Genomic DNA, 20,767 nt, shown 5'->3' on the forward strand with positions numbered 1-20,767 from the left:
AGCTGAGAAAATACATTGGAAACAAATGCTCCTCTTAACACCAACATCCACAGATAGGTGGAAAAATAAAGCAAAAATCTATTATGAAAAGTGGCTAACAGTGCTGCTGCAATCTACCATCAAGGAGGTGAGTCTGGCCAGACACAAAACAGGACAACTATCACTACATTGTGAAAGGACCACATTATGAAAGCATCAGGCTGGCACTAAGAGAAAAGTCTTTCAGCGATATCTAAAGCCTGCAAAACTGCAGCTAATGATTCGAAAAATGTAAGGCTACGTTTTAGTACTTATTTACTTGATGTACTTTCAAAGCCTGAAGGCATTACAGAAAGGTGTTGTTAGATACATGACTGATAAAAAAAAAGCATACTTTATGGTAGTTTTGAAGCTGCTGGGGTCAGTAATAAAAGAGATAGGAGCGACAAGGTGTTTTTATTTATCACCATTTTTTGGAACAAAAGACCAATTCAACAGGTTAGTTAGACAAGATGGGACACCAAATATGAATATGTGATCCATACACACACAAGAAAAGATTTACATAGGTCGAGAAAGGAGATCGATTCTTAACGTTTGATGAAGTTTTTGAGAGCGGCAGAGGCGAGGATATTTATGGTCTGAAGACAGATTGGGTGGGGTTTGTGTCTTTAATGGATGAAAAACTGCCTTGACAGGAATAATTCGATAGTATGAACCATGCAATGCAATTCTGGACCAATTCGAAGGTTGTGATGAGTACAGACTGACTCTCGACCCAGATGGCAGATACATATTACAGTTTATGGTGAATTAAAGTTTTGCACAGGATTAATTTTTAAGGATAAAGGTGCTCCGGAGAGCTTACAGAGAATGTAGCCAAGCGTTCGGTTAATTATGTAGGCAACATGCATGAACCAACACAAGTCTACAGAAATATTGACATGCTGACTAAGAAGATGTTTTAATCATCGTCGAAAGAAGACGATGTTCTGGTCTTTGCGCGCTGTCTACCATCTTGTCAGCTGCTATAAGTATTGCAAATATTCTGTAAATACACATCTGACTGTTTTTAAACCCGTAACAATATTAATGCCGTGCTATTAATAAGACTTAGCAAAAGTCCAGGGAAGTGCCATTAAGAGTACTATAAGGCTGTTAGTGTTGTTAAGGTTTTGGTGTGCTAAGTAAACCCTACTAGCAATGCCTAAATTATGCTGCTACCAACAGGTGATGCATGTGGTAACACAGCAAACATTGTTGCTATAAATCCACAAAAAAAAAATATTAAAAGGGCATTAAACGTAAATATTAAGTCAAGCTAATGTAATACATTATTGCTAGAAAATGTCTAAGGAGTCAATACTATCGAGAGCAGAGCCTTAGAAAGCAAGAAAATGAGGTAATAGAACTTCATGTTTGCAAACAGCGTGATGTCACTGCAAGTGCCTCTCCCATCATCCACACCTTCGAAGTGGGCGCTGGTTGGCAAAAAACGTTCATGCAACCTCTTCTCTCATGCGTAAGAGCGCTGCTTGTATACGTATATCAGCTGCCGCGATCGTAATTCCGGCATATTGCTATTTTTTGAAGTGACAGCATCTATGAACTGTTCTTAGAAAGTATAATCATCCCTGTTTTACCGACACAATAATGTAGTGTTGTTGCTCATTGCATGGTTCCCTTAAGTCAGCATGTAGTGATTTCGTAAGAGTGTGTCTCTTCCATAGATAAAACAGCCACAAAAAATTTATTACTCTTCAAAAACAACATTTTATCACAGATGATGCACATTTTCATGGTACCGAAGTGATACTTCGCTTAAATGACTGGTCTTCAGACAAAAAATTGTATTGCATTGTCGTAAAGGTACTCATTTGCACCCCATTTACACTGACGCTTTAAACGATATGCGAGACGAACTTCGTCTACAACTATCAGCCATGCCCATCACGGCAGCTCAGTGGAGCTGTACCAAGTAACGCCTCCTAAATTCAGATGAGGGAGGAATGCAACAACAAGGCCTTCTCCACAGGCCCCAAGTCATATCGCACTTGGCACGCGTATTGAATTGGTCGGATTAAAAATGACATGTCAAACCCCCTAAGAGCTTCAGACTTTTCAAAATACCATTATAACTTTCTTGAATGATAACAGAGAAATCGAAACAGTAATACACAAATTCCCAAGTAAAAAAAAATTGTTGGCTCTCTCATAATCAAGAATAGATGTAAGCATGAAATGGCAACCGGCAAAGCAGGTTGGTTGGAGATGATACTAGCCACACAATTTTTAAATGGGTGAGCGCATGTTCCCCATCCCACCACACAACACACAAAGCACTACGCCATACTGTGCACTGGTCCATATGGACACTGCCCAGCTTGAAGAAGAAAACCGGATGAAGGCGGCCCGATAGGAAGCGTCCGTGCTCTACCTAGTCAGTGCCCTGCTTAGACTGTCACTGCTGCACTGCTCCTAGTCCGATAAAATAAACACCTTAAAATTTGGTGGAGAGTGCTGTGCCCTCAAACCTCCCACCCTGGAACTTCAATCGCGTACCCTGCCATCTACCATTCCTTAGGACGCCTCCCAGTAAACACATCCTCACACACTGACCGCATGTTCTGGTGTACCTCCTCACCGCGACCCTGCCATCTTCATTGGTGCAGCTGACACCGATGTGGAGGACTGGCTCACCACATATGGTCGGCACGCCTAACAACTGGGACGAACCAGCCAACCTGAACAATGTGCTGTTCTACTTCACGGCGGTCGCCAGCCTATAGTATAACAACCACGAAACAAATTTCTCGACCTGTTCCAAGACTGTCGTTGTCCATGTATATGGTCGCCCTGCTGTTCGTAAGCTGTGTGCCGAGCAGCATTTACAGGCGCGCTCTCAGCAGCTGGGTGAATCATACACCAGTTACATTGAAGACATTCTGGCAAGAGAGCAAACTCAACCATGGCGGATCTGATCAAATCAGTCAGGTGCTGAAAGGTATCAAAGACAATGCCTTCAACATGTTGCTTGCCAAGAATCCTCGTTCCGTGGCCTAAATCATCACACTGGGCCAAAGCTATGAAGAGTTACGGCAGCAGCAGCCGTTGACCTGTCACTCTTCATTGCACGACGAACCCCTTGCTGGTTTGGCTACAATTTCGAACCAGTCTGCGTTGCTTGAGGAAATGAAGGCGTTCGTCCGTGAGGTGGTTGCCTACCAACTATCATTGCTGACCTTTGCACAGCCGCAGAATATTGTTACGAAGAGTTGTGAAGAAATGGTTTTATTTACAGGAGATGGGCAATGATCGTAGCGAGATCGTAGCGCAGTCCGGCCTCTAAAAACTCTTCGTTCTCTTCTTTTTGTACCTGCCTTTCGTATCTGTTACATTTCCCCGCAAGCAGACGAAGCCAATGGGGCAAGTCAGGATGGACAAGCAGGGGAGAAAGGCTTCAGGTGAGCAATATGAGTAAGCTGAGTTCTGCTTGATCGCCGACACGGAGCAAGAAATATTTAAAATATTTAGGAGTGGAAACTCCGCTGTTTGCGGCGACCAGTAAAGGTCACAAGCCCGCGGATATATTTTCATGCTGGCGGCACCTGGCGGCATGGGAAGAAATTACCGCTGTTTCGGTTGCCAGGGCAACCGGGTGAGCGCGTTGCTCCCGTTCGGCCGCGCGCACCTGACTTCTACCACGGAGTGGCCAGAGCTGCCGGAGCCGCCGAGCCGCCTGCCGGGCGCTGCTTTTTTTTTTTCCGCTGCGGCTTCTACGACGCGCCGCATGGTGCCGCCACTGCATACGGTAGCGTCGGCGCATGCAACAATTGTGACTTTATCTGGTCGCCCGCGCTCGCTCGCGCTGACGGGAGTTTCACCTCCTATATGTCTTACTCCGTGATCGCCGATCATTGTACAGGAGGCGAGCTATGATGTAAGTGAGTTCGCTCAGGCGGTCCACAACTACAAATGGGCCTGAATATTGTGACAAGAGCTTTTGGCAAAATCCATGCTTGCGTTGTGTCCAAAGAAGGACCAAGTCACCTTTTTCGAACAATACTTGTACGTGCCGATCATCGTATCCCTCTTTCGAGCGACGTTGCGAGGCCAGAGTACGAGGACGAGCTATTTGATGGGCTTCTTCGGCGAGACACAAAGTCTTCGATACAGAATCGTCATTGTGCAGAACGAAGGGTAGGAAAGTGTCCAGAGGGCTTCGCAGTAACCTTGCATACAGGAGATAAAATGGGCTGTAGTTTGTGGTTTCGTGTTTCGCCATGTTGTATGCATAAGTGATGAAGGGTAGCACGTAGTCTCAGTTCTTATGATTGGAGGAAGTGTACATGGCAAGCATGTTGGTCAGCATTCTGTTTGTCCTTTCAATGAGGCCATTGGTCAGTGAATTATATGGCATGGAATGACAGAACTGTGAAGTGCACAAACGAAGTAACTCTTCAATGGCAACACCAGTGAAGTGGCGACCACGGTCGCTGATGATGACACGTGGTGGGCCATGACGAAGGACCATGGAACGCAGCAGGAAAACCGCCACGCAAGCAGAGGTGGAAGAGGGTATGGCTGCAGTTTCTGCATACTGTGTAAGATCGCCTACACAGATAATTATCTAACGGTTCTTGTTGTTAGATAACGGGAATGGACCCAAAAGGTCAATGCCTGCTTGCTCAAATGGCATACTGGGCGGTGTCAATGACCGAAGGAGACCCGGGGCTGCGGTAGTCGGTCGCTTGTGACGTTAGCATGTCTCACAACTAGCGACATAGAGTTTGGTTGTTTCGTACATCTTGGGCCAGTAAAAGCGCTGCTGTGTGCGATGTAGTGTTCGTACGAAGCCAAAATGGCTGGATGTTGCATTGTCATGCATGGCACGTAGAATGTCGGAGCGGAGACTCTCGGGGGACAACAAGCAAAAAATGTGCTCCATGCCCGGAGTAATTAGTTCTGTAGAGCAACTTATCACAGACAGTAAAGCGACTGCTGACTTGAGAAGTACGGGCGGCGACAAAAAGCGAATCAAGGGTAAGATCATTCCGTTGTTCTTGCTGAAAGTCTGCCGCGTCAGGGAACGTAGAAGTAACAGCAGTGAGACAGTCGTCAAAATTCTCAGCATCACAGTCGGTAGTCGCAAGAGCAATCCGAGAGAGGCAGTCTGCGTCAGCATGACGACGGTCACTCTTGTACGATACCACATAGTCATATTCCTGGAGGCGCAGCGCCCGACGTGCGAGGCGACCAGAGGGATCATACAAACCAACCAGCCAGCATAAAGAATGATGATCGGTGATAATCTTGAATGGTCTACTGTAAAGGTAACACCGAAACTTCTGTACGGCGAAAACAGCTGCCAGGCATTCCTGTTCCATAACCGTAAAATTGCGTTCAGATTTGCTCAGGCAATGGCTGGCATATGCGACATGTTCTGCGTCACTGTGACGACGTACAAACACCGCTCCTATCCCCATCCACTAGCATCAGTGTGAACTTCAGTCGGGCAAGATGGATCGAAGTGACACAAGAGGGGTGCTGACGTTAGTATAAACTTCAGCTGAGAGAATGACATGTCACACTCTGGTGTCCAATTGAAGGCCGCATTTTGTCGCAAAATACTTGTTAACGGGTAAACGATGTCAGCAAACCAGAGAACAAAACGACAAAAATATGAACATAGTCGAATGATTGAGGAAAATTTTCATGCCGACTGCAGTGGCTTGAAGGAGCTCACCGCTTCAATCTTACAAGGATTGGGTCTGACGCCATCCTTGTTGACTAAGTGTCCCAGAAGCAGTGTTTGACGTTCGCCAAACCGACAATTTCTTTAGTTTAGAACCAGTCCAGCTTTCTCGATGCAGTCGAGAACAAGGCTGAGGCGTTCGTTATGTTCTTCAAACGTGCGGCCAAAGATTATAGCATCATCGAGGTAACACATGCATATCTCCCACTTTAGACCACGTACCGCAGTACTGTGTCCATGAATCTTTCGAAGTTGGCAGGAACGTTGCAAAGGCCAAAAGGCATAACATTAAACTCGAATAGGCCATCTGAAGTCACAAAAGCTGTCTTTTTCTTGTCGGCAGGGTCCATGGGTATTTGCCAATACCTCGATCGCAAATCAAGTGTTGAGAAGTAAGAAGCAGCGTGCAAGCAATCAATGACGTAATCGATTCATGGTAGCGGTGGCGACTCCTTTCGTCATGCACACGACAGAGCAGGGCACAAATATTACACAAGTAGTTTTAGCACAGTTTATGCGGTTAGGCCTAACTACAAGGTCAACACAATCAGCGTCAACAGTAGTTGCAGAAACACGAACGGGCGTCAGGCACCATGATGGTGCAGTCACTTCATCAAGAACACTGAGTGTGTCTGTGTCCCTGTCTTTGCCACGCGAGCTTTGTTCGGAGTGTGCCGATATATATAACTTGTTCAATGATATTTCACCACAACCACCGTCCACGGAAGCACCGCATTGTTCAAGAAAATCGGTATCAAGAATAAAGTCTTGCGAACAACGAGAAAGAACGAGGAATTCCAACACAAACGCTTTCCCAGCCAACAAAACAATCACAGCACAAACACCAAGGGGATGAAGCCACTTGCAGCCTACTCCACGCAAGGTAATACCGTCGTTCCAAGAAAACATAACTCTGTGGCCTAGATGGTTTTTGAAAGCGAGGTTCATCACAGATACAGTCCACCCCCCCCCCCCCCCCCCAGTATCAACTAACACCATAGTCCGTATTCCTTCAATCGACACATTCACTTTGTTTTTGAGCATGACAACAGGCAGAGATATTTCTTGCGAAGACCGTCCGGTGACCTCACCTCCATTGGTCGCGGACGCTATTTTCCTGGCGGCGGTGAGGAAGAACGGCACCGAGGGGACGGAGAGCGATGGGGACGGTTATTTGGTGGCGTCAAACTCCGCTCAGATGCTGGCGAATCACTGTGTCTTGTCTCATGTGAGAAGCAGTCCATTGAAAGCAAATCGGTCATCCGCAAGTCATATGAAGTACGGATTCCGGGAAGCGAGAACATCGGTGGTGTCCTTCGTGACCGACGGCCTTGGCGACAATACCGAGCTATATGGCCTCTGGACCGACAGTTGTAGCACACAGGAGGGTCGCGGTTCACAGCATCTTCCTCGAAACGAATTCCAGGCTGCTGCGGGCAGCGAGAAAGTTCGTTGTCATGTGACTAATGTGTCTCTGCTGCTCGCTGAAATCTATTATATCGGTCATAAGTCACGTCGTGGTAGTAGGGTCGGTGCGGTTCTTGTCGCGGCCTGACAGAAGTCGCAGGGCCTCGCGGGTAAAAACATGGCTGTCCTCGTTGTGGCCGAGTGTCATAAGTACGGCCTCTGCCGCAGAGACGTGGCTGCTGTTGGGGCGCAAGTTCATAATCCTCAATGCCCCTCGTCGCAGGATACGGGGAGCAGGATGCCACATTTGGCTCGAAATCTGGTGGTAGGTAGAAGCTATGAGTGCCTGGGTGCATCACTTGAGCGTGCAGGCTGAGATCTTCCCGAACTATTTGTCAGATCCTTGATGCAAGATCAAGGGGCTGGTTACTATCTATGCTTGTAACTGTCGTCACACTGGCTAGCCTGCCAAACTTTGGCATGGTGTGCCTCGTCTACAGCTGCTCAAAAGTGCGACAGTGCCGAATGATGTCGGAGATGGAAGCCAGGGTGTCTTTTGCGATGAGGAAACTGTAAACATCTTCGGCAATTCCTTTTAGCATGGGCCCGACTTTGCCTTCCTCAGACATTCCAGGGACCACCATCCTACCCAGTTTTATTACTGCCTCAATGTAGGTCGTGCAGGTTTCACCTGGCACTTGCGCACGTTGCAGTAGCGTCTGTTCTGCCCTCTTCTTTTTCATGGTGGAGTCGCTGAATTGCTCTTTGATTTCCGAAAGAAATCTGCCCCATGTAGTGATTATTTCCTCGCGATTGTCGAACTACACCAATGCAGTATCCGTTAGAAAGAACATGACGTTCGAAAGCTGAGAAGCGCTGTTCCACTTGTTGGCGGCACTCATCCAGTGATAATGAATGAGCCCCCCATTCCTTGATGTCTTCGTCCGATCTTCTGGTGAAGGGACGCACACCTCTCAGTTGTTGAACAGAACTGGTCAGTACAGCAGGTGGAAAGGGCCGTTGTTTGTCTGCGTCATGGGACATATTCAACTCCGGTGGATTCAGTGGGAGTCCAGCAAGGCGACGGCTCTGTCGAAGAACTTGTGGTTCAGCCTTCGCCTTCGAGTGTCGATTACCCCACACCTTCCACCACAACTGTTACGAAGAGTTGTGAAGAAATGGTTTTATTTACAGGAGATGGGCGATGATCATAGCGTGATCGTAGTGCAGTCCAGCCTTTAAAAAATCTTCGTTCTCTTCGCTTTCTTTTTGTACCTGCCTTTTGTATCCGTTACAATATGTAGGAGCCCTCCTCGCATTTTGTGCCTCTGCTCCGCTGCGCCATTGAGCATGAGATCAATGTGGCTTTGCCTGAGCTCTGAAAAAGTGTTCCTGCGGCTGCACTTCTCAGCTCTGCAGATGTCGTCGCCCGGCCCCAACAGATCTGTGTGCCTGCACAACTCAGCTACGCTGATGTCGTCGCCTGGCCCCAACCACTTCCGCAATGTGTGCCTCTCAGCTACGCCGGCGTCATGTTTAGACCCCAACCGCAGCCCGCCGCACAACCATTCTACCAGCCGCCTCGTACAATATCTCCTGTGCCGTGGATGGGACCTGCCATGGCGAATAGGTGGCACACTTTGGACAATCGACCCATATGCTTTGCATGCAGCTACGCTGGCCACGTGGCACGCTTTTGCAGTCGCGTGTAGTCTTCAAGCGCATCATCATACTCGACAAGTCGTCTTGCCGGTTCTTCCCACCCATATGAGGACCCACCTTCTTTCTGACTTGTCACGGTCAGTACGCCCGAGGCCCACCACCCGCTGTTCGCCTTCTCTGCGTCGTCACTCACTATCGTCGATGCGGCCTCCTTCCTTCGCTCGTGAGGAGGAAAGCTAGTCATTGCAGCCCACGAGGCATGGGCTGCGATGCTATAGCAATCTGAAAGCCCTCAACAAAGCCCATCGAATGTGATAGACGCGTTTGTGGACGGCATTCACGCATCTGCGCTTGCGGACACTGGAGCCGCCATATCTGTTATGACCACGCAGCTTAGCCGTTTGCTTCAAAAAGTGATGACTCCACTTTCTGGACTATCCCTCCGTACAGCCAGCGCCCAGCGTATTCACCCCATAGTGGCGTGCACCACTTGTGTTGTCATTGCGGACGTTCTATACGCCGCCGAATTCATCACCATTTCGTCATGCTCGCATGACCTCATCTTAGGCTGGGCTTTTCTCTCCGGTCACAATGCCACGATTTATTGCGCACACGCTGAAACAGAACTCTTGCCCTTGTCAGACTTGACGCTGGCCAACAGTCCTTTGACTTCGAATAAGCTACTTGTCAAAGACGACACCACAGTCCCCCCGAACTCGTCAACAGTTGTGCCTGTCTATTGCGGCAGCCTCTCTGACACTGCTACACTACTTTCTACATCAGACTGCCTTTGCACCCGAAAAGGTCTGCTGCTATGTTTTGCGACTGTAGAAATAACTGAGGGATCCAGCGCTATCTTTCTTAGCAACCCGTCCCCATACACTGTGATGCTGCTGTGAGGGGAATGTCTTGGCTGCGTGGAAGCCATTGAAGCCATGCAAGTTATGGATGTGCCTGAAGACATGCACTGCGTCACTTACAGTATGCTCAGTGCTATTTCTATGTCTGCTCCATCACTCTGTGATGTATTTGGTTATTTGTTTCCTCTATTGTTGATAACCTTACATCGGCCAACGTTCCGAGCTTCTGTGCCTGTGAAAATAATTTCGTTCTTTCGACGTCGGGCAACCTTCCCTGGGCCGGACGTCCACTGTTACGCATTACATTGACACTGGCTCCCGACCAACACTGTGGCAACGCCCGTATTGTGTGTCTCCTGCAGAACGTCGTGTAATGAACAAGCAAGTCAATGACATGCTTCAATGCGAAGTGATTCAACCTTTGAACAGTCCGTGGACGTCACCTGTCATCCTTGTTGTGAAAAAAGACTGTTCTGTACGCTTCTGTACGGTTCTGTGTGGACTTTCGGCCCCTCAACAAGATTGCTTGCAAGGACGTTTACCCACTGCTTCGAATTGACGATGCGATTGATAGCCTACAAGGAGCAGAATTCTTTTCATCTCTTTATCTGCGCTCAGGGTATCGGCAAGTACGATCGGCCAAAGACGGCTTTTGTCACGCCCAACAGCTTGTACGAATTTAACGTCATGCTGTTTGGACTTTGTAATGCACTCGCAACTTTTGAGCGCATGATGGATACTGCTCTGTGCAACTTGAAATGGCATACATGCTTTTGCTACCTTGACAACGTCGTTGCTTTCACTCTGGACTTCCCCACGCACCTTCAACGCCTCCGGCATGTTTTGACCTTCTAAAGAAATGCCAGCCTACAACTAAATTTAAGGAAGTGCCAATCTGCAGTGCGGCAGCTGTCCATACTAGGTAAAGTTGTTTCCAAGGATGGAATCCTCCCCTATCCAGCTAAACTGTGGGCCGTTGCTGAATTCCCTAAGCCTACATTCATCAAAAATCTGCACTGTTTTGTAGGTCTGTGTTCCTACTTTGCACGTACTTTACACACTTCATTTAAAACTTCACCACCATCTTATCGCCCCTGACGAAGCTTCTCGGAAGCAGCAGGCTCCTCACTTCGTGGTCGTCAGAGTGCGACGAGGCGTTCGCAATCCTGTGCCGTTTGCCGACATCACCTCCAATTTTGCGTCGCTAAGACCCGACTACCCCTAGAAGTACACATTGATGCCAGTGGTGTTGGCCTCGGCGCAGCCCTTGCACAGCGCAAACACGGGTTTTCTGGATATGTTGTGGCTTATGCAAGTTGCACGCTTACGAAAGCCAAGAGTAACTACACCGTGATGGAAAAAGAATGCTTGGCGATCATCTGGACTTTAGTTCGAGCAATATTTGTATGGCCGTCCATTTGATGTCGTCACAGACCACCACGCGCTTTCTTGGCTGTCGTCACTGAAGGCCCCATCAGGCTGTCTTGCCCATTAGGCACTTCACCTGCAGGACTATGATATTAGTGTGCTCTACCGCAGTGGCCGCCAGCACTCTGATGCTGACGCACTCTCGTGCTCTCTCTTGCCCAACGACAATGCCCACTGCTCTGTATCCCAGCTTGCCGTTTCTTCCATCAGCCTTCCCAGTATTGCTTCCAAACAGTGCAAGCACCACTGGATTGCCTCGCTGATAGACTTGCTTTCTGATCCACCAGCACAACCAACCACTCATGCGTTGCGTAATCAAGCCTACCATTTTGCCATTCGCGACGACCTACTCCATCGATGCAATTACACTGCCGATGGCCGCCAGTGGTTGCTACCCCACAGTCTGCGTTCTGAAATATGCACATCATTTCACTCTGATCCACAGTATGCACACTCGGGAGTATTTAAAACTTACCAATGCATTCTACAGTGGTACTACTGGCGTGGGATGTACAGCTACGTTCAGAAGTTCGTTTGCTCATGCCCAGATTGTCAGCGCCAGAAATTTTCACCATGCCTCTCCCCAGCCGGTCTGCAACCGTTACCTTGCCCTACCCAGCCGTTCAGGAACATCAGCATAGATTTGTAGGGGGCCACTTCCCCCAACATCTGCTGGTAACCGCTGGTACACTGTGGCTTTTGACCATCTCATGCAATATGCCAAAACTGCCGCCCTCCCAGTGGCTAAGCAGGCGATATTGCCTCCTTCCTGCTCCGCCGATTCATACTGCGTCATGGTCCACCACAAGTGTTACTCAGCGATCGCAGACATGTCTTCTTGTCATAAGTCGGCGAAGCTATCCTCAAAGAGTGCCACATTGTGCACTGCACAACTAATACTTACCATCTGCAGACCAATGGCCTCACAGAACGCTTTGACTGCACACTCAGCGACATGGTCGCAATGTACGTAGCCTCCAACCACACAAATTGGGATGCCATTCTTCCCTTCGCAAGCTACGCCTACAATACCGCCACTCAGAACACCACTGGCTTTTCACCCTTTTTCTTTTTGTATGACTGGCACCTGCTGCACACAATCGACACAATCCTTCTGTACAAGCCGGATACATCTGAGTGTGCACCTATTTCTGCCATAGCCAGACATGCCAAAGAGTGTCGCGATCTCGCGCAGGCCTTTACTTCAAATGACCAAGAGCGCCAGAAGAGCATTTGCAGTTATGGATCTATTACATAGGTGATAACACACAACTTCCACCTATTATCTTCTTAACTTGGCAGGTTACCTACTATTTATGTCTATTTATCTATTACTATTACTATTTACTATTTATCTACTATTTATGCCAATGGAAACTATCATTAAAAAGAAAGGTGTACAATCAATGCATTTCACCATTGCTGATATATGGGGCAGAAACTTGGAGACTGACAAAGAAGCTCGAAAGCAAGTTAAGGACCACGCAAAGAGTGATGGAACGAAGAACGTTAGGCGTAACGTTAAGAGACAGGACAAGAGTAGTATGGATCAGGAAGCAAACAGATATAGCTGATATTTTAAGAGAAAGAAATGGAGCTGGGCAGGGCATGTAATGCGTAGGTTAGATAACTGGTGGACCATTAGGGCTACAGACTGGGTGCCAAGAGAAGGGAAGCGCAGTCGAGGACGGCAGAAGACTGAGTGGGGTGATGAAATTAAGAAATTCGCAGGCACAAGTTGGAATCAGTTGGCGCAGGACAGGGGTAATTGGAGATCAGAGAGAGAGGCTTTCATCCTACAGGGGACATAAAACAGGCTGATGATGATGTATTTTTGAGTGCTCTCTGAGTTGGTTCTTTTCCCAACTGTGATTATGTAAGCAAGCCATCAGCATTGCTCCAGCACTGCGCCACAACTATGGTCAGTATGCGTGGTGCGCCCTTGCACACCTATCAACCTTTCTCCACTTGGAAGTAGTAATCAATTACTCCTGACAAAGCCGACATGTGAAAGGTGGCAGCAGTAATTATCCTACACCTCTTCTCCAAAAGAATGATCCCGACCCACTTCCAGCGTGGCTACAGATGACCTAACCTGTTTTTCCACATCATAGGCACTTACATGCAGCCAGTAGCCACTGTACTGGTGCAATCGGTACATGCTGCCATTTCTGCATGTCTATGTTGCTGTCTCTTAGGAGTTCATTTTCGCAACAATTGAGGATCGTCACCTCCAGCAAGAGGCACAGCACGGTCAGAGCAAAGGAAATATCCCCTCTTGAAACAAAGTGCATCATCATGAAAGATCACAAGAATGACAAGAAGGTGCACAGCTTCCTCTCGATCAGAGCAATGCAATAGATAGTGAATAAGATTTGGCAGGGCCCCCACAATGATGTGGAGCAGAACATTTACCTGTGGTTCCTGAATGCCCATGCATAGAACCTGCTACTCATTGGACCAATTATGGAAGAAAAGATGAAGCATTTTGCTTTCCTGCTGCACAGCACTGATTTCCAGCCAAGCAGTGGCTAGGCACAGGTTTACACAACCGTACAGAATCATTTTCAAGTCAGTTTCCAGAAAGGCAGCATCACTTATGTTCACACAAAATAGGCAGGCTTGGAGGAAACTGCCTTGTACCTTTAAAGTATATGAATACAAAAATAGGTTTAATGGTGTTGAGACTGGTTCACTTTACGCCATATTGCTACCCAAAAATAATGCTTTGAAATAAGAACCGTGCAAAGATGTAAAACAGAAGGTTTGTATGACCATTTTCTCAAGCTCTAATATGAATTAAAGTGACAAGTGTTCCACTTTTGTGGTTGAGAAATAGGAGAGCCCACACTGCTTTACTGGTGTCTCAAGAGTAACAGTGTGATGCCACAGTAAAATGAACTGTATGACAAAGGAGTGTTTCCACGAATGGCTCATGGAATGGATTGGCCACGAAAGAAGAAAGGTGGCACTGGTTCTGGACAATTGCAGTGCACGACCCCGTGTCAAACATTTCATTTGTGGAAGTCTGCTTGGTCACTCCAAATACAACAGTAGATATGCAATACAACAGTAGATATGCAATACAACAGTAGATATGCAGCCCATGGACACTGGCATCATCACAAACTAAACCATTCTATGGCTAACATGTCCCAAGTAAACTTGTTCTCAATACGTACACAGTCGCAAAGGGACTTTGACCACTACTAATGGCAGTCCAGTTTATTTTTTTAGCCATGGCTCGACGTGCACCCTTCACCTGTGAACTGCTTCAAAAAGGGAGGCTTTCTACTGGATGCTACAAGTGACACGGAGGCTGACGAAGCTTCTGTTGATGAAGTGATGGTGGGGCATTGGTCTTCGGTAAACAGACCCGAATTAGCATTGGAGGAAAATCTGTACACTGACAATGCTGTAGCAACTCCTAAGCCTCTGAGAGATGCGGCAGTTACTGCCAGAGTACCCGGCAGGGCAAACAACAGTGACAAAAGTGATGAGGAAGTAATGAGTGAGGACATCCAAGGAAGCTCTAATCACGACTGAGTCTCTGAGACTGCTCCACACAGCAAAGCAAAAGGTATTAAGTAGGGTGGGTGAATATTTGAAGTTTTGAATATGAACTGAATATCACACTAACTATTCATTAAATATTTTTTTTCATGATCCATGTTATGACCATAATAAACATGGTAATGACATTTCTGTGGCACCTCAATAGTATTGTGTGTTTGAGGAATTGAGGCCCCACAAATAATTACACTCAGCAGCTATTAACAAAGTAAAAATAAATAATTAACACAAGACAAATTTTGGTGTATTTTGTCAGTTGTGTGCCGAATTTCTGTTTAGAAAAACACCAATATTTCATGAATTTTTTCATGACTGATTCATCGTGAGCAGCTTGCATTATTGCAATATCAGCAGTTCATTTGTTATGTACTGCTGTAGGTTTCTGTCAATTTTTTCCATGTTAATGAGCTGCAGATAGGCATGGCAGGAGAAACAGTCTACGTGAAGTTTGACATTTCTTGATGTCCTCCATGTGACGCGTCATTCCTGGCACTGCAAGGAAAGGAAATCACAGAGATGCTGGCAGCAAGGTATTTTCATTGAGCTGTGTCCACAAAAGAAAGAACAACTGAGGCTCGAACTTTTCTTTGCAACTGTCAGTACTAAGTTGAAGTGCCAAACTTCGCTCACTAGAGCTTGTAATTGTCTGCTTGAGGTGACGAAACATCGAAGAACACAATGATTCTGGCATTTAAAAAGGCGGCTGTCATTACTGCAGCTGCCCAATGCCACAATACCATTTGTCCAACCCAGGGGAGCCAGACTTCCACCGCACTAAGACGAAAAAAAATTTTTTTCTGGGAAGCTGGCACTATCTAATAGCGCAGCAATCACACCAAAATAATAAATCGACTGCCACTTGTCTGCGGCACTCAGCAGACGAAAGAAAATCACTGGAAGGGCGAGACTTGTACTTTGATGGAAACTGGCAAGAAAACTCATTACAAATATGCACTGATTTTCGCTTCTATTCAACACAGACATTGCTCAAGAGCGGCGTGCATCTGAACAGATCTTCCATGTTGGAGAGCTCAACATAATGCATATACGCGACTTTGAGTATAAACTACCGGGGAATTTAAGTTTGAACCGCCCTGCAGTGGTTTTCTTAAACCCAAGTACTGCTACTACCTGTATGTGTAAGCGATAAATGTTAAAAACCGTGAAGGCAGAAACGAGGACACCTACAGTACAGAATGTGTCGTATGCTTACACCTATGATACTCATTACCAATTCACTCAGGAATGTGCACTCTAATACCAGCAGCGGCAGACAGAGTACAAAATGTAAAATAAAGACATGCTGCTGCTGCACAAGGTGTGCATTGTGCCACTCGCCCAAGTATACTCTGGAATGGCACCCCCCCCCCTCCCCTCAATGGTCTAACCTTGTTTCTCGAGTACAATTTAAACTTGCGCTCACATAAAGCAACTGCCTCAGTTCACCCCCACCAAAGAACAGTGAAACACTTATGCTTGTTTTTTTTTAATGCCTTATATACGGGCAAAAATTATAAATTGAGTGAAATATTTGTACCAGACAATATGATCAAATTCAAACACAATCAAAAAGTAAGACTGATTATTCATGTCAGTCAAAAGCTTTCAATGTGGGAGCTTTTGATGTCAAAATAAAGTTCTATAATTGCACTGTTAGAGCCAATGATGGACAATGAAAAAAACTTTAATTAATGGTCCTTTGCAGCAGTTTTGAACTTTCAAATATAAGTCCACAAATTAAAAGAAAAGGCACAGATGTTCTAAATAAATACTATTCAAACAGTAACACAATAAATTTGCATAAATATCAATCATTGCAATTCCGCACATTCTGCCTGCCTGACAGAAAATCCTCATGTTAATTTACAAATCACACAAAATTGCCCATTTTAGTCGCACAGATTCTGCAAGACACCTAGTCACATAAATATGCACATAAAAGAAATATATGCTACAGCTGCCTAGAATGTCAATTTTGCATGCTTCTGATGCTCAAAAACATGCAGCTTGTAGCTTTCCACATAGAAAAAAAAAGTAAGGAAAGAAAGAAGAAAAGTTCCAATTTCAGAATTTGTGAACTTTTGCAAAAGATTTGATAGCATAAATCAAGATTTTGCTCCCATAAGCCACAAGAACCTCACATTTTAACTGCAACCAGTTTGGTCTATTTCCATCTATTTCGGGAACAGAAACGTTCTGAAATTAAAGGAATGTATCCAGAAGTGAGAAAATGCCTCCACAAGAAAGTTCAACCCAAACTTACCTGTTTTAGAAGGCCTATTAATGGTGTCATGACATCGAAATCAATAAGTGCATGGCATGCTTCATGGCTAATGGCACTTATGTTCCTATTAAGAAAAAGACAACAAAATGGAAAGCAGTCTGAACAAAGTTGCCTCATCATTGTTAGAACCAACTGCACTCCAACCTGAAAGGGCCCCTCCCCAGGTCTGGCCATTTTGAGCTGACAAGCGCAGTGCATACAATGTGCACTAACGATCATGTCTGCTAAGTATTACATTGCTACGTGCCACGGAAAGAGCTGAAATTTCAAAACAAACATCGTTTGCCCTTCTCCTCGTGGGCACCGCACTCCCTGCCGGAGAAATTACGTATATGTGCAAGTTTGCCTACCTACACGTATATGCTGTGACGTCGCTCAAAGTGACACGCGACTTTGAGAATTATTCAAGGCAACATCTGTTATTTGTGTAATCTGTTGCTTCAATGGACAAATTGAAGTTTAGAGAAATAATAAAACATAAACCTAATGTCTATGAGCAAAATGTGAACAAGGTGAATGCAGGAGCCAACGTTTCGACAAGTGGACTTGTCTTTTTCAAGGCAATGTACGCTTTCCTCGCCACAGTATATATAGGTGGGGTTCTTCTAAAGGGGAGGGGGTATGAGGCGGGAGGATGCGGAAACGAGGGAAAATGAGTTAGCGTGTCGAATTGAGAGTAAAGGAACGCTGTGTACAAGGTCAAAGCCAGGGCACCCCCCCCCCCTCCCCGGTTTGTTAACGCACGCACGTTAGCCGGCGTGTCAAGGGCGTCTGACATGCCGGTTGACAAAAAAAAAAGGGGGGGGGGGGGATACGCCAAGAAATCAAAGTGTTGTTGACTATAGCTTGAAGTTTACCATAGCGAATAGATTCGCTATGATCTATTCGCTATGGTAAACTTCAAGCTATAGGCAACAACACTTAGTTTGATTTCTTGGCGTATCCCCCCCCCCCCCTTTTTTTTGTCAACCGGCATGTCAGATGCCCTTGACACGCCGGCTAACGTGCGTGCGTTGACAAACAGGGGTGGGGGGGGGGGTGCCCTGGCTTTGACCTTGTACACAGCGTTCCTTTACTCTCAATTCGACACGCTAACACATTTTCCCTCGTTCATAACACATTTTCCCTCGCCTCATACCCTCTTCCCTTTAGAAGAACCCCACCTATATATATACTGTGGCGAGGAAAGCATACGTCGCCTTGAAGAAGACAAGTCCACTTGTCAAAACGTTGGCTCCTGCATTCACCTTGTTCACGTTTTGCTCATCATCTTGAATTTCCATCTCCCGCATTCCCCGTCTTTTCTCTGGAAACCTAATGTCTGCATTTTCTTGTTTTACTTCATGCCGTAGCAAGACGTACTTTTGTTTTGTCTGCTTGTTCCTACGTCGTGCAGTCGTGCAAGCAGACAACAAAGCTATGTTATTTTCTATCGTGTTCCAGCGCGCAATGATGCTCTATGATTCGTTTGTGTCAGCCTTAGTGTTCTCATAGCACTAACTTATATCGCTAGTCAGGTGTTCTCATGCACAGCGAGCAAAATCATGTGCTGCTTCGAATGAAATAAACACCACAGCTTGCACATGACACTGTCAGCGGAAGTGCACTACGCATCAAAAAAAAAAAGGGAGAAAAAAAAAGCCGGGGCCTGTGACGTATGCATCATGCGATCCCAGAGCTCCGGTATGGGAGAACACAGGAAAGGAATTTTACTTCAGGAGGCTAGGTGGGGCAAGTGGAGAGAGTGTTATGTTGGCGGTGACGCTCGCCTCCTTAAATCAGGGGTTTCCGGCACTGAAATATTTCTATCTTGGCTATTAATGAACTAATTTGAAAAATTATTGCAGTAGAATGCTTCCCAGAAAACTTAACAATTTCCAGCATATAATCGAAATTTTCGATGTGGCCTGGTGAGGGGCACCTTAAATACATGAGAAATACATGCCACACAACTGAAACGAAATCAAAATGCTATAGCATCTGGCTTTGCTGCACTGCGTATAACTCATGTCGATAAACTCAGAACACAAGTTGCAGAAATGCACTGTCACAATTACTCAATTCTTGCACAACTGCTTCACATTTGTCACACTTCACTGACCACACAGCAGGCAAGTCACTAACCAAATTGTTCAGATGATGTAGCCATGTAACTTCAAACTCTTGCTCCAAAGGTTTGATGGAGATAGATCAGTGAACACAGATTTGAAAAAATCATTGGACGACTTCAGTGCAATTATCAATTGGACACGTAGTAATTAGATGCAAATCATATAAATATGAAAGTCCCAAAGCCAAAGATGGCAATGGGTCCATGAATGTAGAAAGCATTGAAAATGGGCAGTACAAGTGAAAAATAAGTATGCACAGTGTAAACTATTAATAAAATTACATGTATCAAAACACAATGCCATACTACATATACCAAATATATTGGAATGTAATAACCAGAACGTTTAGGAATGTATAAAATAAATTATACGGAGCAAAAAAGAAAAAGCCTTATTTCATGTTTAAAGGTTCATAAGGATCATGACTTAGGCAATTATGGAAGACAATTCAATAACTTGATTACAGCAAATGAAGATGTCATTTTTCATAGTGACATTAAGCAGAACACTGAAACTACTAATCATTAACATGGCACTACTGGGATAGGCAACTTGTAATCCATGAATAAGAAAGTTAAACTTCAACAAGCAGCGGAATGGCAAGATGATAGCTGAACAGCCCTAGTGATTTGCTTTAAACCCATATTGCATAAATTTTTATTTTCTTGTGAGAAAATTGGACAAGCCTTTGTTCAGGTTAGACATGCCCAAACAAACCTTGATTTCATAAAGAAAAGCATGATTATGATTTTATAAGAAAAAGTTATCATGTACCATACGTGATACAATATGAAGAATATATATTTTGTGACCATGCAGAAGGGCATTCGAAATGCACAAAACCTGCAAAAAATATCTGAGCCATTAAAAAAAAGCTTAACAAACTTTGCTGTAAGAAGCTGCAAGTAGTTTAAATTTATTTAAAATTTGCCAATGTTATCCTTGATTGAGAATATTTAGGCTGGAACCCTTCCAGCGCTTCCCTTTCCAGACTTTTTTTTTCATAATCGTTTAGAGACTGACGTAAGGCAGAAGAATGCGTTCTTGCTTTTCCACCACAAATTCTTTGTTGTGTCTGTTGTCAATAGCTCTTGGAACACGGCAGGCCCCATGCTAAGCTATTGTAAACATTGCTAGCATTTTCATTGTTCACATACTCATGACAATAATGATGCTAAGGAATTGCTTAGGTTATAAAAGCATTACATTTAGCCACAAAATTTCTTTTCTCACAAAGAATCAAATTTTGGCTCTCTACAAAACAACCCATAACTGTATGCTGTATCACATATGAAATAGTAATTAATATTTGCCTCGCAGAACTGCCTGAATGCCTATCTCTTTCAACACATTGCAGTAAGGTGATAAACAGCAAACAAACATCATGGTATTTTTTGTGTACTGATTTCAAATGTAAAAATGGTTAAAATAAGCCATTTAATTTACAAACATTTTGGACGTTGTGTAAACTGCTGCGGTCACATATTCTTGAAGAACTGGGAAATTGTTTGCAGAGTTACGGTCTCTGTGTATTTCATTGCTAGACATCACAGATTCTGGCTGAATACATAAGATTTCCTTACTCTGACTTTATTAAGTTTCAACTTTTATCCATATCACATATCATACATGCAGTGGTAAGGGTTTAACATTCCAATGAAACACTTGGGCTATTGAGGACACTGTCCAAACTAATCATGGCCATCTA

At 45.2% G+C, this 20,767-nt stretch overlaps 1 protein-coding gene across 1 annotated transcript in view; it reads right to left on the reverse strand.

The window, feature by feature from the left end:
* LOC142560040 (HEAT repeat-containing protein 3) overlaps positions 1–20,767 on the reverse strand; it is a 62,083-nt gene that overhangs the window by 36,179 nt on the left and 5,137 nt on the right. The window contains 1 exon segment of the mRNA XM_075671809.1: positions 16,928–17,012. Within this exon segment, the coding sequence (XP_075527924.1) occupies positions 16,928–17,012 (85 nt within the window).

Source organism: Dermacentor variabilis, chromosome 1 (assembly GCF_050947875.1).
Source record: "Dermacentor variabilis isolate Ectoservices chromosome 1, ASM5094787v1, whole genome shotgun sequence".
NCBI classification, from domain to species: Eukaryota; Metazoa; Arthropoda; class Arachnida; order Ixodida; family Ixodidae; genus Dermacentor; species Dermacentor variabilis.